Source organism: Anthonomus grandis, chromosome 18, assembly GCF_022605725.1.
Source record: "Anthonomus grandis grandis chromosome 18, icAntGran1.3, whole genome shotgun sequence".
NCBI classification, from domain to species: domain Eukaryota; kingdom Metazoa; phylum Arthropoda; class Insecta; order Coleoptera; family Curculionidae; genus Anthonomus; species Anthonomus grandis.
In genome coordinates, this window is record NC_065563.1 from 13,074,693 (window position 1) to 13,093,148 (window position 18,456).

The 18,456-nt window shown below is 32.4% G+C and overlaps 2 protein-coding genes and 1 long non-coding RNA gene across 7 annotated transcripts in view; 2 read left to right on the forward strand and 1 right to left on the reverse strand.

The window, feature by feature from the left end:
• LOC126746766 (glutamate receptor ionotropic, kainate 1-like) overlaps positions 1–18,456 on the reverse strand; it is a 71,246-nt gene that overhangs the window by 25,458 nt on the left and 27,332 nt on the right. Inside the window, exon 1 of one of the 2 annotated variants that reach the window (XM_050455118.1) lies at positions 452–667. The exons of the other annotated variant lie outside the window; for it this stretch is intronic. Coding sequence (XP_050311075.1) covers positions 452–545 — 94 coding nt within the window. The 5' untranslated portion in view covers positions 546–667. Of the gene's footprint in view, positions 1–451; positions 668–18,456 lie in introns of those variants that run through there. 2 annotated transcript variants of the gene reach the window in all.
• On the forward strand, positions 701–5,156 carry LOC126746804 (uncharacterized). 3 transcript variants are annotated; one of them, XR_007663986.1, is made up of 5 exons: positions 701–870; positions 2,171–2,293; positions 2,355–2,474; positions 2,530–4,880; positions 4,937–5,156. It is a non-coding gene; the product is annotated as an uncharacterized LOC126746804 (long non-coding RNA). The 3 variants fall into 3 exon arrangements; XR_007663985.1 differs by having other exon boundaries at positions 2,530–3,449; positions 3,639–5,156; XR_007663984.1 differs by having other exon boundaries at positions 2,530–5,156.
• The window catches only part of LOC126746783 (uncharacterized), a 47,107-nt gene continuing 46,401 nt past the window's right edge, over positions 17,751–18,456 (forward strand). The window contains exon 1 of one of the 2 annotated variants that reach the window (XM_050455166.1): positions 17,751–18,074. In XM_050455166.1, the coding sequence (XP_050311123.1) occupies positions 17,927–18,074 (148 nt within the window). In that variant the 5' untranslated portion in view covers positions 17,751–17,926. The remainder of the gene's footprint in view (positions 18,075–18,456) is intronic. The other variant, XM_050455165.1, reaches the window with a different exon arrangement.

Here is an 18,456-nt window from a genome sequence, read left to right on the forward strand (position 1 = left end):
AAAAAATTCCTTTGAAAAATCACTATTTTTCGTTCATAATATCCAATCTAATAGCACTGTTTTTGTATTAAATAATTATTAATATATATAATTATATCAAATTTAAATAAACAAATTGTGTTATTAGATTAAATATTAACGACGAAACCGGCTGTTATTCTTGCGTATTATTTTGGAAAACAATTTCTTACTGGTAAGTTGTGTGAGGTGGGTGGGGGGAACATTGGAGTTCACCGAGGTAAGATAGCGTTCTTGGTTCATTGCTCTATATACTTTATACATCACAAATTACAAGAATAAATGCTGATGAACAGTTTACGAGATATACACATTTGAAAATAGCCTTTTTTTGAAACTTTTAACTGCTTATATCTATAAACTATGGCAATGCATTACTATATACAGGACCTTATTTAAAATTCCCAAACTATCGAAAATGGAGTTAACTCACCGACCGTCACCAGTTGTCCCTCCTTCGCCAAACAAAAATAATTATAAGCGACGAACGCGAGCAAAACGATCACATTCCGTACCACGATTTTCATTTTGGCGCATTTTCCGCGGTACTTTCCTTCGAACGTTTCCAGGGAAAACGAGTCCACATACAACCGTCGACCGCTGGAGAAAAGTCTCTTGCGGAACGGGTTTGTTTCGGGATATGGATCTCTCCTGGCCCGATGCCCACATTCTGTGTGCCGCCGTTGTAGGAGTCGAAAATAGATTCGATTCCTCGATTTGTTTTGTTGAAAACGTTCTCGATTTTAGAAGGGGGGGAGGGACACCAGCTGACTTTTTTTTAAATGATTTGCAAAAAATTCCGGAAATTTGTTTGGAGTAATCGTTGTGATGGTTATTTCTAATTAAACTTACGTGAGTATTGACAATGTAATTCGTTCAGCGAGCTCCAGCATGTATAGAGTAAGAGACTGAGAGTACCATGAAACAAAAATGTTTACGATTTACTGTACTGACCCATCTACTAGAGATTAAGTTTACTCACCGGGAAACCTCGGTCCCCTTGATTCAGTCATGCCAACAACCATCAATATAGTTAACCCTATACCCTCCACCCCCCACACATTTTACCAGTAAGAAATTGATTTAAAAAATCATTGTTTTTCAAAATTATACTCGCATAGATAACAGTCGGTTTCGTTGTTAATATCCAATCTAATAACACAGTTTGTTTATTTAAATTTAATACAATTATATCAGTGTCTACTTATAAATATTTAATACAAAAACAGTGCTATTTGATTGGATAATATGAATGAAAAATAGTGATTTTTCAAAGGAATTTTTACTGGGTAAATAGTTGGGGTGGGTGGGGGGGTAAGGGTTGTTTTAAGGAAAAAAAATGTTTTTTTTTTAAAAAAAATTTTCTCAAACAATTATATTCTTCAAAAAACCCATTTTTTCATTAATTCTACCCTTACCCCCCCCACCCACCCCACACAACTTACCAGTAAGAAATTGTTTACAAAAATCTTTGTATTTTAACATAATACGAATAAATAACAGCTGCTTTTGCCATTAATATCTAAATAACTAACACAGTTTGTTTATTTAAATTTGATATAATTATATATGTGTATATTAATAAATATGTAATACAAAAACAGTATTATTAGATTGGATATTATAGACGAAAAATAGTGATTTTTCAAAGGAATTTCTTACTGGGTAAATGTTTGGGGTGGGTGGGGGGTGTAAGGGTTATGTTAATGAAAAACAATGTTTTTTTTTTTAAAAGATTTTTTCTCAAACAATTATATTCTTCAATGAACCCGTTTTTTTTAATTAATTCTACCCTTACCCCCCCCCCCGCCCACCCCACACAACTTACCAGTAAGAAATTGTATGCAAAAATCTTTGTTTTCCTAAATAATACGCATGGATAACAGTCGCGTTTCGTTGTTAATATTCAATCTAATAACATAGTTTGTTTATTTAAATTTGATATAATTAAATATATGTATATTAATAATTATTTAATACAAAAACAGTGATTTTTCAAAGAAATTTTTTACTGGTTAAATGTTTGGGGTGGGTGGGGGGATAAGGGTTGTTTTAAGGAAAAACAATGTTTTTTTTTTTTAATTTTCTCAAACAATTGTATTCTTCAAAAAACCCATTTTTTCATTAATTCTACTCATTTTCATTAAAATAGGCGATTAGGTAATGACCAATGTCGAGACCAATGTAGAAAATACAATACTAACATCAGACGACCATAACATATCAGCGCAAGAAGGTGATCCCAAAAAACTGCAGTCAGTGGATTATGATGAAAGTAAATTTACATTACAATCTCTTAACCTAGTATTTTATTAAATAAAAAAAATATTTTACAGGTTCTTTAGTTGAAAGTCCTGCTGATGATTCGGATCTAGATTCGAACTATATGCCTAAAGATGAAACTTGACGAATAAAAAGAAAGAGAGAATTCCATGATTGTATACCTTCCCATTTTGGTGCGTTATTAGTATTTTTTTATAGAATGTTTTGTAAAACTTAACTTTATTGCAGATTCAGACCACTGGACGCAGAAGCGGACAGGCTCAGGCAAAGAGGTTACTCAGTATGGCACACGGCAACCAAACGATCCAAGATGTGGGCATGGTGGAGGACGAACAACAGGGCAGACAACTCATGCTAAACCTGAGCCTGGAAACAACAAATTTACAGGCAAGCATAATAGGAATACAAACCTGTGTCCAACTGATGAGAGAAGGACTGGCAAGAGGCAAAACCTTCGCAATTTTCACAGGAGACCAGGCTGCAACACTTGCACTATAACAGTTCGAGACTAAGTCAAGGACTGTGCAAAGCTGCTAAGTAAAATTAATAAATTATAGAAAAAATTAATTCAGAAAGTCTAAGTGCCTCGACTGCCTTAGCTCAAATAAGTTTTTACTGATGAGGCCTAATGATCCAAAACTTTTACAATCAGTAGTCAATATACTAAGCTAGCTCTCCTATAAATTACGCTGTTTTAGCTTAATTAGCTTTTGAGTTATTTAATCTTAAACTTCAAAAAGTAAAATTAATAAATTATTAAGAAAGTATAGGTGCCTCGACTGCCTTGGCTCAAATAATTTTGCACTGATGGGGCCTAATGATTCGAAACTTTCACAATCAGTAGTCAGTATACTAAGCTAGCTCTCCTATAAATTACGCTGTTCTAGCTTAATTAGCTTTTGAGTTATGTAATCTTAAACTTCAAAAAGTAAAATTAATAAATTATTAAGAAAGTATAGGTGCCTCGACTGCCTTGGCTCAAATAATTTTGCACTGATGAGGCCTAATGATCCGAAACTTTTACAATCAGTAGTCAATATACCACGTTAGCTTTTCTATAAATTACGCTGTTTTAGCTTAATTAGCTTTTGAGTTATTTAATCTTAAACTTCAAAAAGTAAAATTAATAAATTATTAAGAAAGTATAGGTGCCTCGACTGCCTTGGCTCAAATAATTTTGCACTGATGAGGCCTAATGATTCGAAACTTTCACAATCAGTAGTCAGTATACTAAGCTAGCTCTCCTATAAATTACGCTGTTCTAGCTTAATTAGCTTTTGAGTTATGTAATCTTAAACTTCAAAAAGTAAAATTAATAAATTATTAAGAAAGTATAGGTGCCTCGACTGCCTTGGCTCAAATAATTTTGCACTGATGAGGCCTAATGATCCGAAACTTTTACAATCAGTAGTCAATATACCACGTTAGCTTTTCTATAAATTACGCTGTTTTAGCTTAATTAGCTTTTGAGTTATTTAATCTTAAACTTCAAAAAGTAAAATTAATAAATTATTAAGAAAGTATAGGTGCCTCGACTGCCTTGGCTCAAATAATTTTGCACTGATGAGGCCTAATGATTCGAAACTTTCACAATCAGTAGTCAATATACTAAGCTAGCTCTCCTATAAATTTCGCTGTTCTAGCTTAATTAGTTCTTGATTTATTCAAGCTTAAACTTTAAAAAGCAAAATTATTATTAAAATACAGAAAAAAATTAATTCAGAAAGTCTAAGTGCCTCGACTGCCTTGGCTCAAATAACTTTGCACTGATGAGGCCTAATGATCCGAAACTTTTAGGATCAATAGTCAATATACCAAGCTAGCTCTCCTATAAATTACGCTGTTCTTTTATAAAAAACGATTTTTTTTTCAGTCAATTATTGTCTTCAAAAAATTCGTTTTTTCATTAATTCTACCCTTGCCCCCCCGCCCACCCCACACAACTTACCAGTAAGAAATTGTATGCAAAAATCATTGTTTTCTTAAATAATACGCATGGATAACAGCCGCGTTTCGTTGTTAATATCCTATCTAATAACACAGTTTGTTTATTTAAATTTGATATATAATATTTCGAATTATAAGAAAACCAGTTCTACAGTAACACCTTGGGAAGAGTAACGTGTGATGTACACGTTACTCTTGAAATAGATAATGAAAATTTATCTAGAACCAAAAAAAAACGAAAATTTTAACCAAGTGTGTATTATGTATATGCGAGGTAATATCAGATGTACTATTGAATAAGTATGAAGTGTTAATTTTACTTTATTTTCTTTCATAGTCTTAATTTCACAATTATAAATTCAGTGTTATTGTATTTCTTTTTCAAATTGAGTTTACAGGTTAAATTAGCTTGTCAATTATGACATTGATACGAAAGCTGGGTTTACCGATGTAAAGGTGCCTTTTTATTTTTCGTGCCCTGATAATAAACCCGAAAACCACATTTATACTCTTAAAAATAAATTTCTGCCAAGGACAAGCAGGCATGGACAAAATTCTCCGGGATTCTATCTGTCTAAAGCCGGACCTGTGCAACTTTTCACGCTTGATTGGTTGCGACCTCTAACAAAATAGTACGTGGACATCTGAAGTCAAATATATACATTTAAAACACTTATTTATTTACTAGGATGATTAAATATCGCTTAGAATAAAACTTTAAGACTCTATCCACATAAAATTTTGCAATTTAAACATGCATGCCAAGTGACAATACGAGCAACACCGGCACACGGACTATACGCGGCACATCAAAGATTCTAATAGATCTCTGAACTGGACTACATTATGTATGATACTCACAATCGTAAATTATATTTTGTTTGTTAAATAAAAAACGTTTATTATTATTATTATTATTATTTGAAAATCCGTCCGTAGATAAAAGCGGCGCCTCCGTTTATCTCTCTCTTGTTCAAAATGGTTCGGATGCCCCAACGGGGCCCCAAAGCAGACCCTCATAATTACCATCTCAGACCGAACAAGAACTTAAAACTCATCAATATCGTTCGGCCCTCGTTTTTATCGAGTCATGCGATAAAAGTTAAAAAGGACCAACAAAGTCGCCCCTCTCTCTCTCGTAATGCTTTTAGGACCCACTTAATTGATTTGATTGTCGGGAGTCTCTTAAAACAAACAATTAATCATCTGCCTATACTGCGTCTTCTTCTTCTTCTTCTTCTTTTCTTCTTCTTTGGGTCGTACCAGAGTTTGTTTTACAGCAAATCTGTTTGTTCAAAAGGTTTTTACCTGTATTTGGGGTTTTGCGACGACTCATTTGATGCATGCTACATGTACTATTCATCTATTGAGTCTATAGCCGGCAAAAGTTAAGAATGCAATAGTTGGGTTTAACCGAGTTGCCAATTTTAGCTATGTTATCCATACTTATTATGTGTTTTTTTTAACGGACTTCATTAGAGGAAGGTCCTAATAAAAAGCAGCATTTTTTTCAAAGCATTTTTAGGGAAATTAAATATTTTATTAATACAATATTATAGATCTCTTAATAAATCATGTTTTAAGACACAAATATTTAACATTTTGCAAAATTATATCGTATTGAACAAAACGAACTATACCAGCGTCTTCTTTAGACGGGCAATATATTATTTTTCAGGAAAATCAAATAATAAATGTATTAAAAAAAAACATTGTTTTATTTCCAAATTGGTGATATGTTGTACACTATTGTTAACTGATTATTTGAGTACATTAACTCATTTAGTTAAAGAATTTTATTTAATCCTGATCAATATCTGAAGCTTACACCTAATCAAAAAGTAACCTTTATGATTAGGTATTTGCTATGAATATTGCCATTAAATACTTACATGAAAATGAATTTTGAATCTTCCCGGCTTTCTAACATTTCGATAGGTCCAATTAGTTACATCAAACTTTCAAGTTTGTTACAACAGTTTCCGTTGCCAAGCGAGAGGACGCCAGCAGACGAATTTCTGTCAAGTTTGTATGTAACCACCACTTCTCATATTATTGTATTTTGTGGTTTCAATGAAAAGCCATTAAAGACGGTGACCGTGTTAAACAGGGTCTAACTGTTAGACAAACAGTCCGCTAATGGCTTTCGAAATTTTTGAGTAGACTTCTGTACAAATTTATTTGGCTTAAGTAGTTTTTATTTGATCAATATCCTTCTAAGTAGAGATAAAGTAGTCAAGTTACCTTGTTCTAATAGTACTAAAGAAGAAATTCGAAATTTTATGGTATATGGACAATATTTTGAATAGACTTAGAAGAAAACGAGAACCTTTTTAAATAAATAAAGAGCGTCTTGCAGCCGTATATTTTTAAGTACACTATTATATCCCTAAAAAGAGAACTGATTGATTTTTTAATAATTCATAATATACTCATCTGTTGTAATAAATATAATTAAATTTTAATTAATAAATAAATAATCGTTTTGCTGTTAATGGGATTCCATGCAACAACTTTTGTTCAAAATAATGTTACGGCGAGTAAACACGAACATCTCGGGCCCGAATCGAAAATTCCCAGCATTAGCACCTTCATTTAATAATAATTTTAACTTAATTAACTAAAACCATCAGCAGCAGTTTTGGAGGAATGTTTGGCTTTAGGTGGAATTAATTAACATAATGTTTGTTTTGTTGTCTATTTGGTGGCATATAGTTTTTCTGTTGCAGATTAAGGGTATAAAAAGTGCGTTTTAATGAGTTTCTAATACATATATATGTGACCTTCGCTTACGTCCTTAATTAGCCTTGGAGTATTGTTTTTATAACATAAATATGGAGGCCAAAAAGTGTGGTTTTCTAGTAAAATATCTCAGGAGACATTGATCGTATGACTTTCTCCAGTGGTACCAATTTATTCAGAAGGCCCCAAACATTCTAAAAAAGATAGAAGAAGTAACCCTTTTTTGAGCTGAAAGATAAATATCTATAAGGCCATATCTCGGAACATATTGTTGGTACGAGTTTCTCAGTGGTACCAAATGATTGAAAAACTTCCAAATATTCTAAAAAAGTTGAAAAAAAAATGCTAAAGTCAATAGATTTTCCAGGAAAAAAATCCAAAGTAGGCCATTTCCCAGCATGGCCTATAAAAATTGAAGAAAATTAAATCCAAAGTCTACCAAGAGAATTGCAATTCATATCTTCAGTCATATCTTAAAAAATACTGGTCCTACGATTTTCCTGGTGGCATTAAACGATTCAGAAAATCCCAAATATTCTAATTAACTTAGAAAAATAATTTTAAAATAAATAGTTTTCCTGGAAAAAAATTCCAAACTTGACCATTTTCGAGCACCCCCTATCCTCCCTGCTATCCGGTTATTCCAGAAAAGCCAACTATCTTAGATCTTAATAAAACTTCTCTAAGATGTTAATCGGAACGCAAAGAACCTATAGAAATCGAAAAAACTTGAATTAGAATTCTATTAAGAAAGAAAATTGCAATTTTTAGGTGAATATCGATTTTTTCAGCGGTTATTCATGCGGATTATTTAGGAAAACAATGATTTTTCAAAACAATTTCTTACTGGTAAGTAGTGTGGGGTGGGTGGGGGGGCAAGGGTAGGGTTAATGAAAAACGGTGTTTTTTGCAGAAAATAATTGCCTAAGAAAAATATGCTTTTTAAGAAAATTATATTGTTTAAATTATATATGTTTATTTACTTACATAGCCTTAAAGCTTTCGAGTAAAATGTGAACTACCCTATTTTATTTCAAGCAAGGCCTATGGATATGAAAATTGCAGTAGTTGTGCCATTTTTTATCGCAAATAAGTGGAAATTTAGTTTTTTAGGATGAGTCATTTAGTGTTGAAAAAATTGCAGTTTTTTTGGTTCTAGATAAACTTTCATTATCTAGGTTCAAAAATATAGTTTTTAAATTAAAACTATTGGTGTATTTATCAATGGACAAGGTATATTTATTAAACTATATAATATACAGGTTACGGGTAAGTTACCCGGATAAACTGCACAATACCCAGAAAACATGGGTAAAGTCCAAAATATTAATAAAATTGTACACGTTTCGGGCTTTACCCGGGTAAACCGCGTTCTATCCACCTTGGCGTGGTTAATGTTAAAAAATAACGCCATAAATATTTGGAGAAATTTATTTAATTAAAAAAACAGATTTTACAAATCAAAGGTTACACTAAAACTGTATCCTAACAAAGTAAAAGATAATATAATCTATTTGTCCAAACAAGACAAGCTGCTGTGACATTTCGAGTTACAAAGATTTCCAATAGCTTTCCATTAGTTTTACAGTTGCATCGTTTATAACCTTGACCTCCTAAAAGTGACTATTCGTTTGCAAGTTGTCTTAAATTTTTCTATTCCGGTGATACACTTTCCATCTCACTGCACACAGAAAATTGGTTCCTAGAAAACATTTCCTCGATAGTTTCTCTCTTGTTCGCTATAGCTTATACAAATCGTCATCAGTTTTCTGATCTGATAACTGTCATGAGAAAGTTTCTAAAATCACCCCTTCCTCGATCAACGTCTGGAATTTTTACTCTCACTGTATCTCCAACAGAACATGGGGGAAACTTTGAATTAGATAAAGCTTTCATCTTCTTTGCTTGATTTTCTAAATTTCTTTTTGCGTCTAGTCTGTTTAACTGTATATTCCTTTGGTACAAGCAAGTTCACACCTTATATTCCCTGATGTATTTAAATTGTCACACTCTACACACTTGCTCTCATTTTCTGAAGTTTCTGTATTACTAATTACGTTTTCTCGATAATTATTGTTGCCATTTTCCATATTGCCATCTTCTTGCAAATTGTCTGGTTCTGGGTCACTATCCATAGACTGGTTTATATTTATTTCTTGTTAAGGCTGTTCACCTAAACCAAATTCCCTTACCACTTTCTCGAGCTCTTCGTCGGTTCGTAAATTTTAATAGCTTCTTTTGGAAAAGCTGATGTGGATGAGGCCGACTTTAATATCATGCCCAAACATGGCGGCATAAGGAGCTTGTTTTATCCCATCATGGTATGCCCTATTTTTCATTAACTGAACAAATCTTAGACCATCGCGTGCAGTTTTCATCGTCCATCCACGTCATAAGCATGTTCTGTATATCTTGATTTGCTTTCCACGCTCCCTTGTGACTGACTGTGACGAGGTTTCCACAAAATATACCCCCTATATGGGGGTTTCCCATGAACTATTTTAAGGCCACTCCACATCGTACATAATTCTTCAATGACATGGTTGGCGAACTCCCGGCCGTTGTCCGATTGTAGTATAGATGGGTGCTGTGGGGGTGAGAGCAATCAAATTATGAGAGAAAAGGGATAATAAAAATGAACATACCATAGGCTGTTGATTCCTTTCTTCTATATACTTGAGCTGCCCGTCATTCCCGCTACCGGCCGGTATTTTCGATAATCGGCAAGGTTTTACGGGATTAGTTACTTAATTTGAGTACTAGTGAAGTATACATTCAAATGCCTCGAATACATGAAAATGATTGCCTTTTAAGTGCTTGTCCACGCCTCTCAAGTCTGGTTCCTCTTTCATTTTTAGGAGGGTAATAAGGAATTTTGGTGTTAGCGAGCAGACATATTTTTAGATATAGGAGTCATTTAAAATTTACTTAGAGAAGTGAGGTACCAGGCTCTTAGCTACTTTCTCAGCCCTTTTCGACGTTAATGGACATATTTGAACAAACTTAGTTAAGTGGTCCGGATGGGATTGCATATCAATTAGATCCGCACTTGACAACGGCTGTTTATCTCCGAAAAAACCATTGGTTTAACCACAAGTCCTTTTTCAGTTTCTTTTGGCACCCTTCACACAAGCGCAGATATAACTACCGTCTTGTCCTATAGCTAAATGTGCATCATGCAAAATGTCAAACATTTCGTCGTTTGTATCGTAATATTTAATGCTAGATTCACCTGACGATACACGAGCAATAAGCTTTTCAACGCCTCTAACAGAACATATGTCAAACCTCTTTAACCGCCGATATTGTAGCGTAGTCTTAGTTTTAGGATTTTTTGCCAACTTGACTGATTCATGAACATTTCTTGGTATTGTTCATTATTAAAATAAAAACTATTTGCACTTTTCGTAGACACCAACTCGTTAAAAACTTCATAAAAACGCTGTGCTAAACGCGTACGTCTACTCTCTTTGGTTGCCATTTTAGAACCATAGATAATATATTAAAAACTAGAACTGAATTGAACATGGTGAAAGATGATGCAATAATAATTCCTACATCCAACTTTACCCACGCAAAAGCGGATAGAACGCGGTTTACCCGGGTAAAATCCGAAATATGTGTAATTTCAATATTATTTCGGACTTTACCCATGTTTTCAGGGTATTGTGCAGTTTATCCGGGTAAACCTAAGTTTAACCGTTATTCTAACTTTACCCGTAACATACATATAACATATGCTATTATATTTACAAAAAGGAGAAAATTTCGGCATTAAACAAAATTGGCAAGGGATTTACATAACTAGTGTTTAAATTTATTACTACACCTCAAATATTTGATGAAACTGTTTTGAAAAATCACTGTTTTTCGTCCATATTATCCAATCTAATGACGCTGTTTTTATACTAAATATTTATGTATAAAATTATATGAAATTTAAATATGCAGTGTTATTAAATTAAATATTGCCTATATATATTTTCTGCAGAAACATTGTTTTTTATCAAAACAACCCTTAGCCCCCCACCCACCCCACACATTTGCCCAGTAAGAATTTTTTTTGAAAAATCATTGTTTTTCGTTCATAATATCCAAAATAATAGCCCTGTTTTTGTATTAAATATTTATCAATATACATATATATAATTATATATAATTTAAATAAATAAAGTGTGTTATTAGATTGGATATTAACGACGAAAGCAGCTGTTATTCATGTGAATTATTTTGGAAAACATTGATTTTTGAAAGGAATTTCTTACTGATAAGTTGTGTGGGGTGGGTGGGGGGGTAAGAATAGGGTTAATGAAAAAAGGGGTTTTTGCAGAAAATAATTACCTTAGAGGACAAAAATCGTGTTTTACTAAGGAAATTCAAAAAAATACCATTCAAAAAGATTGATTGGATAAAAACTATACGAAGTTTTCCATGTACACAACAGGGATCTAAGTGATCCTAAGTAATCTTTTGTGACTAAGGCTCTATCCAAATGATTAGAAATAAAAAGTAATATAAATTACAGTTAATTTTCTGGAACCTGAGAGAGTAAATTATTTAATTTTTTTTCTTTTAAGGCAATTATTTTATGCAAAAAAACGTTTTTCATCAACAATACCCTTAACCCCCCACCCACCCCACACATTTGGCCAGTAAGAAATTCTTTTGAAAAATCATTGTTTTTCGTTCATAATATCCAAAATAATAGCCCTGTTTTTGTATTAAATATTTATCAATATACATATATATAATTATATATAATTTAAATAAATAAAGTGTGTTATTAGATTAGATATTAACGATGAAACCGGCTGTTATTCATGCAAGTTATTTTAAAAAATAATGATTTTTGAACACAATTTTTTACTGGTAAGTTGTGTGGGGTGGGTGGGGGGGCAAGGGTAAGGTTAATGAAAAACGGTGTTTTTTGCAGAAAATAATTGCCTGAGAAAAATATGCTTTTTAAGAAAATTATAGCTGATAAAAAATCTATAGTTTTTGTATCTATACTTTTCTCACATAACCGAAAAAAAAAATCGAAATCAGGCTATTTTTGAGCATTTGAGTACCAGCTATCACCTTCACCCATTATGGATCGAGTTTTCCTAGCAACTCCAACTATTTATAATGTTAATGAAACACCTTAAAGACCCCTCATCGAAATTGAAAATTCAAAATTTATTAAGAAATTTACAATTTTCTGGTGAAAATCACATTTTTCCAAACTTTCAATGGCCCTATCTCAGAAAATAATGGTCGTACGATTTTTTTAGTAGTATCAAACAATTCAGAAGATGTCCAATGTTCTAACAAAGTCGGAAAAATAATTCCAAAAGAATTCTCTCCTCTATGAGTCCAATTTTCCCAGAAAATTCAACTCAGCTCTTAAAACTTCTACAGGATGTCGTAGGTGTCATAGGTATGCCGGTATTAAGCGTCAAAGACAAAAAAAGGCGTAGAGCAAAAACTACTTTACGTAGACGGTTGCAAATTATGTCAAAAATTAAGTTTTAAAAAACTATTAAAATGCTGAAAGTTTGAATCTCTTAGGTGCCGCCAATAAAAAGTTATTAGGAAAAATAGAAAAAATCGGTCAAAAAAGGCTCAGAAAGGGGTTCATATTTGTTAATGCAGCTCGCCCTGTATAATAACTAGCGCCGTGAGTAATACCTCTATTAAATCCTAAAGGATTAAGCTTTCAAACGGTATAAACAAAAAAAATTAAAAAAAATTTTAATAGTAGAAAAAAAAATTATTTCTCGAACAACTTACTTTTTTTCCAAAAAAAGAAAAAAAATCAAGTTTGAGCTCGTTTATCTCGGAAGGAGTTTCTTTTTGCAAAAAATAGTTTTAACAAAAAAGACAGCTACATTCACGTAGAAAAGCGCCGTTTTATCCGCATCATCATGAAGGTCACCGTTAAGGCCCCACAACCGTTTAAGTACCGCGCAAAAAGTTCAAATTTAATTCACAAAAAAATCCCACTTCTAGAGGGTTTATCTTAAAAAGCGCCCTTTGGGAGCAGCCTTTCATAGAGGCCTTTGACGTCATTGAGTTTCCAAGACACTACATTTTAAGTATACTGAATCCTAAAACTACAGTGAGGATACTAAATACTTTTATAAATTTAACCAGTCTTTTGAATCTGGCCCAAAAAATTAATACAATTTTTTAAATTTTGTTTTTTTGCCATTGTTCTTTAGCAGTTTCTTCCATTAAGGAAGGAAACAGTTTCTCTGTTGCTGCTATGGATTTCAATTTCATCTCGCACATGAGCATATGGATACTGAAGCATTACATTATAATTAAATTCTTTATTGTGTCGCTTAAGGACAAACAGGGGCAGTAAGCTGAAAAAAACAAAACTTTAAACTTGTTTAATTAATAAAAATAGGGTTTTCTTACTATGGCAAAAAAGGGACTTTTTTCCAGAGAATGAAGGAAGAAGCAGTCTTTACTGTATCGCTGAAGGGCATATATTGCTGCATGTTGTCAATGAGCCAAAAGATGAGATTGGAACAAAATTCGTGATAGGGACTTACTAATTTTTGATCAGTTGACATAAACCCATTCAATTTTTTTTTACCCATAAACACTCTATTATTTAAATGTTATTTATGAAAAAACGTTTGAATATTAAAATGTATCAATATCTTTTTGACACATTTTAGCTCATAAAGGAATGAGATAAGTATACTTTTATCTCATATAAATGTTGACAAATTATTATGTTTTTACAGGCACTCCTGAAATAAAAATTCCAATTACTTGACTTTTATAAAATGGATTTTAGTAAGTTCTTTATCAAAAACTAAAAAAGCCTTCAGAGTAGTCTATAACTCATTCATTTCAAATTAAATCAATAGAACCCTAAGATATTAGGGTACTAACCAGAAACAAATTATTTTGTCTTTTACAGCCACCCCTGGAATAAAAATGCAATTTTCTTGGCTCTTAATAAATGGATTCTAGTCATTTCTTCAAAAAAGAATAAAAAAGCCTTTAAAGTAGTTCATAAATCAATAACGGGAAAATTTTGACTGTTAGAACTCAAGGTATAAGTAAGATGCCAATAAGAGACAAATTTTTTCCTTCTGGAATAAAATGTTAATTTTCTTCAGACTTTTAGTTATTTTTATAGAAAAGACTAGGAAAGTCTTCAAAGTAGTCAATAAATCAATAATAACGAAATTTTTACTACTAGAATTCAAGATATTGGCGGGCCAATAAGAGACAAATTATTTTTTTTCTTACAGACACTCCTGGAACAAAAAATCCAATTTTTTGACTTTTAGTAAATGAATTTCAAGCGTTTCTTCAGAAAAGACTAAAAAAGCCTTCAGAGCAGTCCATAAATCAATAATTTCAAAATCTTGACTACTAGAACTCAAGATATTATTGTGTCAATAAGGGACAAATTATTTTATTTTTTACAGGCACTCCTGGAATGTAAATTAAATTGTCTTGACATTTAATGAATAAATTCCAAACATTTCTTCAGAAAAGAGATGGCCATAAATTAATAATTGAAAAAATGTTGAATTGGGGTGCCGATAAGGGACAAATGTTTTTTTTCGCACAGGCACACCTAGGATGAAATTTCTATGTTCTAGGCTTTTAGTCATTTCTTTAAAAAAGACTAAAACTTCAGAATAATCCATAAATCAATAATTGCAAAATTTTGACATTTTCCTTCTTGAAAAAATTACTGTGGTTATTATTAAGTAAGAAAAAAATGTGACATTTGTTGTAAATTTCTTCGTCAAAAAAAATTCCACGAAAATTGATCCTTTAACACGAAATTTGATCCTCAACTGCGACAACAGAGGGAAGTCAGTGTTTTTCTTACTATAGCAAAAAAGGGTTTTTACCAGAGAATGGTGGAAGAAGTAATCTTTATTAAAACCAGCAAAACCCATCAAATAATAATGACCTCACCTGACCTCCCTCCCAACTATTAAAGGTGATAGACCCATCCTTAAAGATCTCTTTAAAAACACGTCAAAAGTAATACAAAAACAGCCCATAAATTTATCTGGGTACGGCCCCGTAATTCTCAAAATCAGTGGGATAGAGAGAGATACACAATTACTTGCACAGCCTAAAGTAGGAATCGCCAGAACGCAGATGTTTTATCTTTGTTTAATAGACTGGCTAAAAAGAGGTGACAAGTCTGTGAGTGCTGGGAGTGTTTAAAATATTTTGTAAGATGCTTGGATTTTAGTCCGCGGTCAAATTTTTGATATTATTTTCTTTCTAAAAATGGACATTTTCGAAAGAAAAATAAAAAATAGTATAAAACATGCGGTTTTACGTATATTTAAAATGATTTCATAGATTAACTATATAAACTAAACCTGAACAAAAATGCAGCACCAGGCCATGATAATATCGGAGTGCTTGATTTAATCAATATAAAAGATCATGTGATGTATATATTGGTAAAACTTGTAAATAGGGCTCTTGTTACTGGTGAATTTCCATCAGAACTAAAAATATCCAAAGTCTGTCCAATATATAAATCAGGATCTAAAACTCAACAAACTAACTATAGACCAATTTCCATAATTAGTGTATTTTCCAAAATTCTAGAAACAGTTATGAAAAAGCGAATAACATCATTTGTTGAAAAATATATCTCATATGATTGTTATCAGTATGGCTTTCTTAAAAATAGTAGTACTCTGAGTGCCACCGTTGATCTGCTCAACTATATCTCAACCAATCTGGACAATGGTAAAATTGTATTAGCAATTTTTGTAGATTTGAGAAAAGCCTTTGATGTAGTAAATCATACTATTTTATTAGATAAATTAGAAAAAATGGGGTTTAGGGGGGTTGTACTTGCCTTGATTAGGTCGTACCTATTAAACAGAAAGCAATATGTGCATCTAAACGAACAGAAAAGTGAAATTCTGACATGTAACTGTGGCGTACCCCAAGGATCTGTTCTGGGGCCATTGCTATATGCACTATTTGTCCTTAGTTTGAGGTTAGCAGGTTTGGTTGCCCAGTATTTTACATTTGCAGATGACACTGCTCATTTGTATTCAGACAATGACTTAGATGTTTTAGTTAATCAGGCAAATAACGATCTATTTAAATATAGTCAATGGCTGCTCCAAAATAACTTAAAAATTAATTTAGATAAAACGAAGTACATATTGTTTAAACAAAAAAATAAAAAAATAAATCAAATAAATATATCTCTAAATAATGTTACACTAGAACAAGTAAGTAGTATAAAGTACTTGGGTCTCATACTGGACGAAAAACTTGGCTGGAATCCTCATATTGAACATGTTTATGACAAACTTATACCTTTTATGGGAGCACTCTACCGCTGTAAGGATTTTCTCAGTATTTCAGCTAAGTATCAAATATATAATGCGTATATTTTGTCTGTACTAAGATATCTTATTCCGGTGTGGGGCACATATCCAAATACTAACTTTCAAAAAATTAAAATCTTGCAAAATAAAATACTTAAAATCCTTTTCGATCTTGACTACTTTATGCACACGAATGATTTATATAAAAAGCTAAAAATATTGCCCATTGGAAAAATTTGCGAGTTGGAGCAGGCCAAATTAATTTTTAAGATTTTACATAGACTACAAAAGTCCAATCACACGATTGTATACTCAAATGACATACATTCATATGAATTAAGAAATAATAATGTTAGACTAAATAATGCGAGAACCAATATAGCTCTGAGAAATCCTATTGATGAAGCTTCACAGGTATTCAATTCTTTGCCTTCTGAAATTAAGCAGGAGACCTCTTACTACAGATTTATTAAGAAGCTCAAGATCATTGTTAGTCAATATGAGGATTGATTTTTGAATGTTTAGGTGTTATCAAAATTAATGTAATGGTTGTAAACAAAGCTACACGTGTTGCGGTTTAGTTATTAATGAAACTCTGGTACCAATGCTATAAATGCATTGTTTAAGATTTTATCATTTATATTAGCTTTTAAAATCTGTATTAATTTTTATATAAATTCGTGTATTAATTTTTATATAAAATTGTAATATCTTGTATGTAACTGATGGCTAATAAATGACGTTTTCAAAAAAAAAAAAAAAAAAAAATCTTACCATTTAAACATGTATATCATGCGACAATAAATACGACATAGGCGCACGGACTAGTTAGTGCGGCATCTGCGACACATCAAAGATTCTAATAGATCTCTGAATTGGACTTTATGTCTCCCGTACACATATCTTGCAGTGTAATAATAAAATATCATACAGAGGGAAATCGAGAAAAAAGTAGGGAATGCCTTAACGTGTATAAAACACAATAATTATACCAAATTAAAGAAAAACTCAAGAATAGAATTTAAAAAAATAGGCATCATCCCTCATCAGCTTGTCATTCCAAAACCACACTCTTGACTCATTTTTCAACCAATTTTTTCTGATACTTGAACTCCTTTTAAACCTAAAACGGACCAGTATCTACTACTGCCTTAATGGCAATTAATAATCGCTTTGTCCGACTGAAAGGACCAAAAAAAAAAAAAAAGAGCAACAAAGACAGTAAAACAAACAAATGAAGAGAAAAACCAAAAAGCGCACACCAGGGACGGAGGGACCCACTTAACGATGCCAGCGAAACACGAAAACCGTCCCAATCAATTTCCGAGAGATTCGAGGGTTTTTTGTTTGAGCGAAACTGAACGGAACCGAGACTACACACTAGAGAGTGGAGTAGAGAGAGAATTTTTCAATTTTTCGATGTTTCAGTCGGTGAGGAGCGTTCGAACGCGCGAGACGTCGACTTTTAGTGAGTGCGCAGATGCCCGCGCGACGTACTTTTACTTAGCCGGTACTTTGCGTGATTTACGTTCCAGTGGTACTACTTACAGACATTCTCTAGTGCTTCGTTAATATTAATTTATTGTTTAATTAACTTAATTAAAATGTACTGTGCCATGGTAGTTGTGTTTTGTTTTTGGGCTGCAGTACTACTGTCCAGGGTGTTCGGGGAGGAGATGATGGTGGGCAACAGCATTAATAAGCCGAGAAAGGGGGTGCAGCCGCTCTGGGTGCAAGTCAATACAAATAGCGGTAAGATTCGTTGTTTTTAATTAAATTATATCGGTAAGTTGCATTTTAATAAATGGCTTATCAGGACTAGCACGGTTTATTAGATACACATACATGCAATATGGTGTAATTAGATTACTGTGGAGAGTGCAAGATGCAAGTAGGTAGTTTTTTATGATATGTTTTAAGGAACTTCGTTTTTTTTTTTTCAATGGACAGGGTAAATGAATGTACAGGAAAAATTCTTTTTGCTCTATGTTAAGGTCAAAGAAATAATGAAAAAAGTCTAATAACAAAAGTTTCCATTTCCCATAGGAGAGCCAGGAAAAATTAAAAAGTGTAATTGTGCACTATACCCTTGAAAATTTAAAAAAAATCACATTTAATTTTTTTATAAAAAATC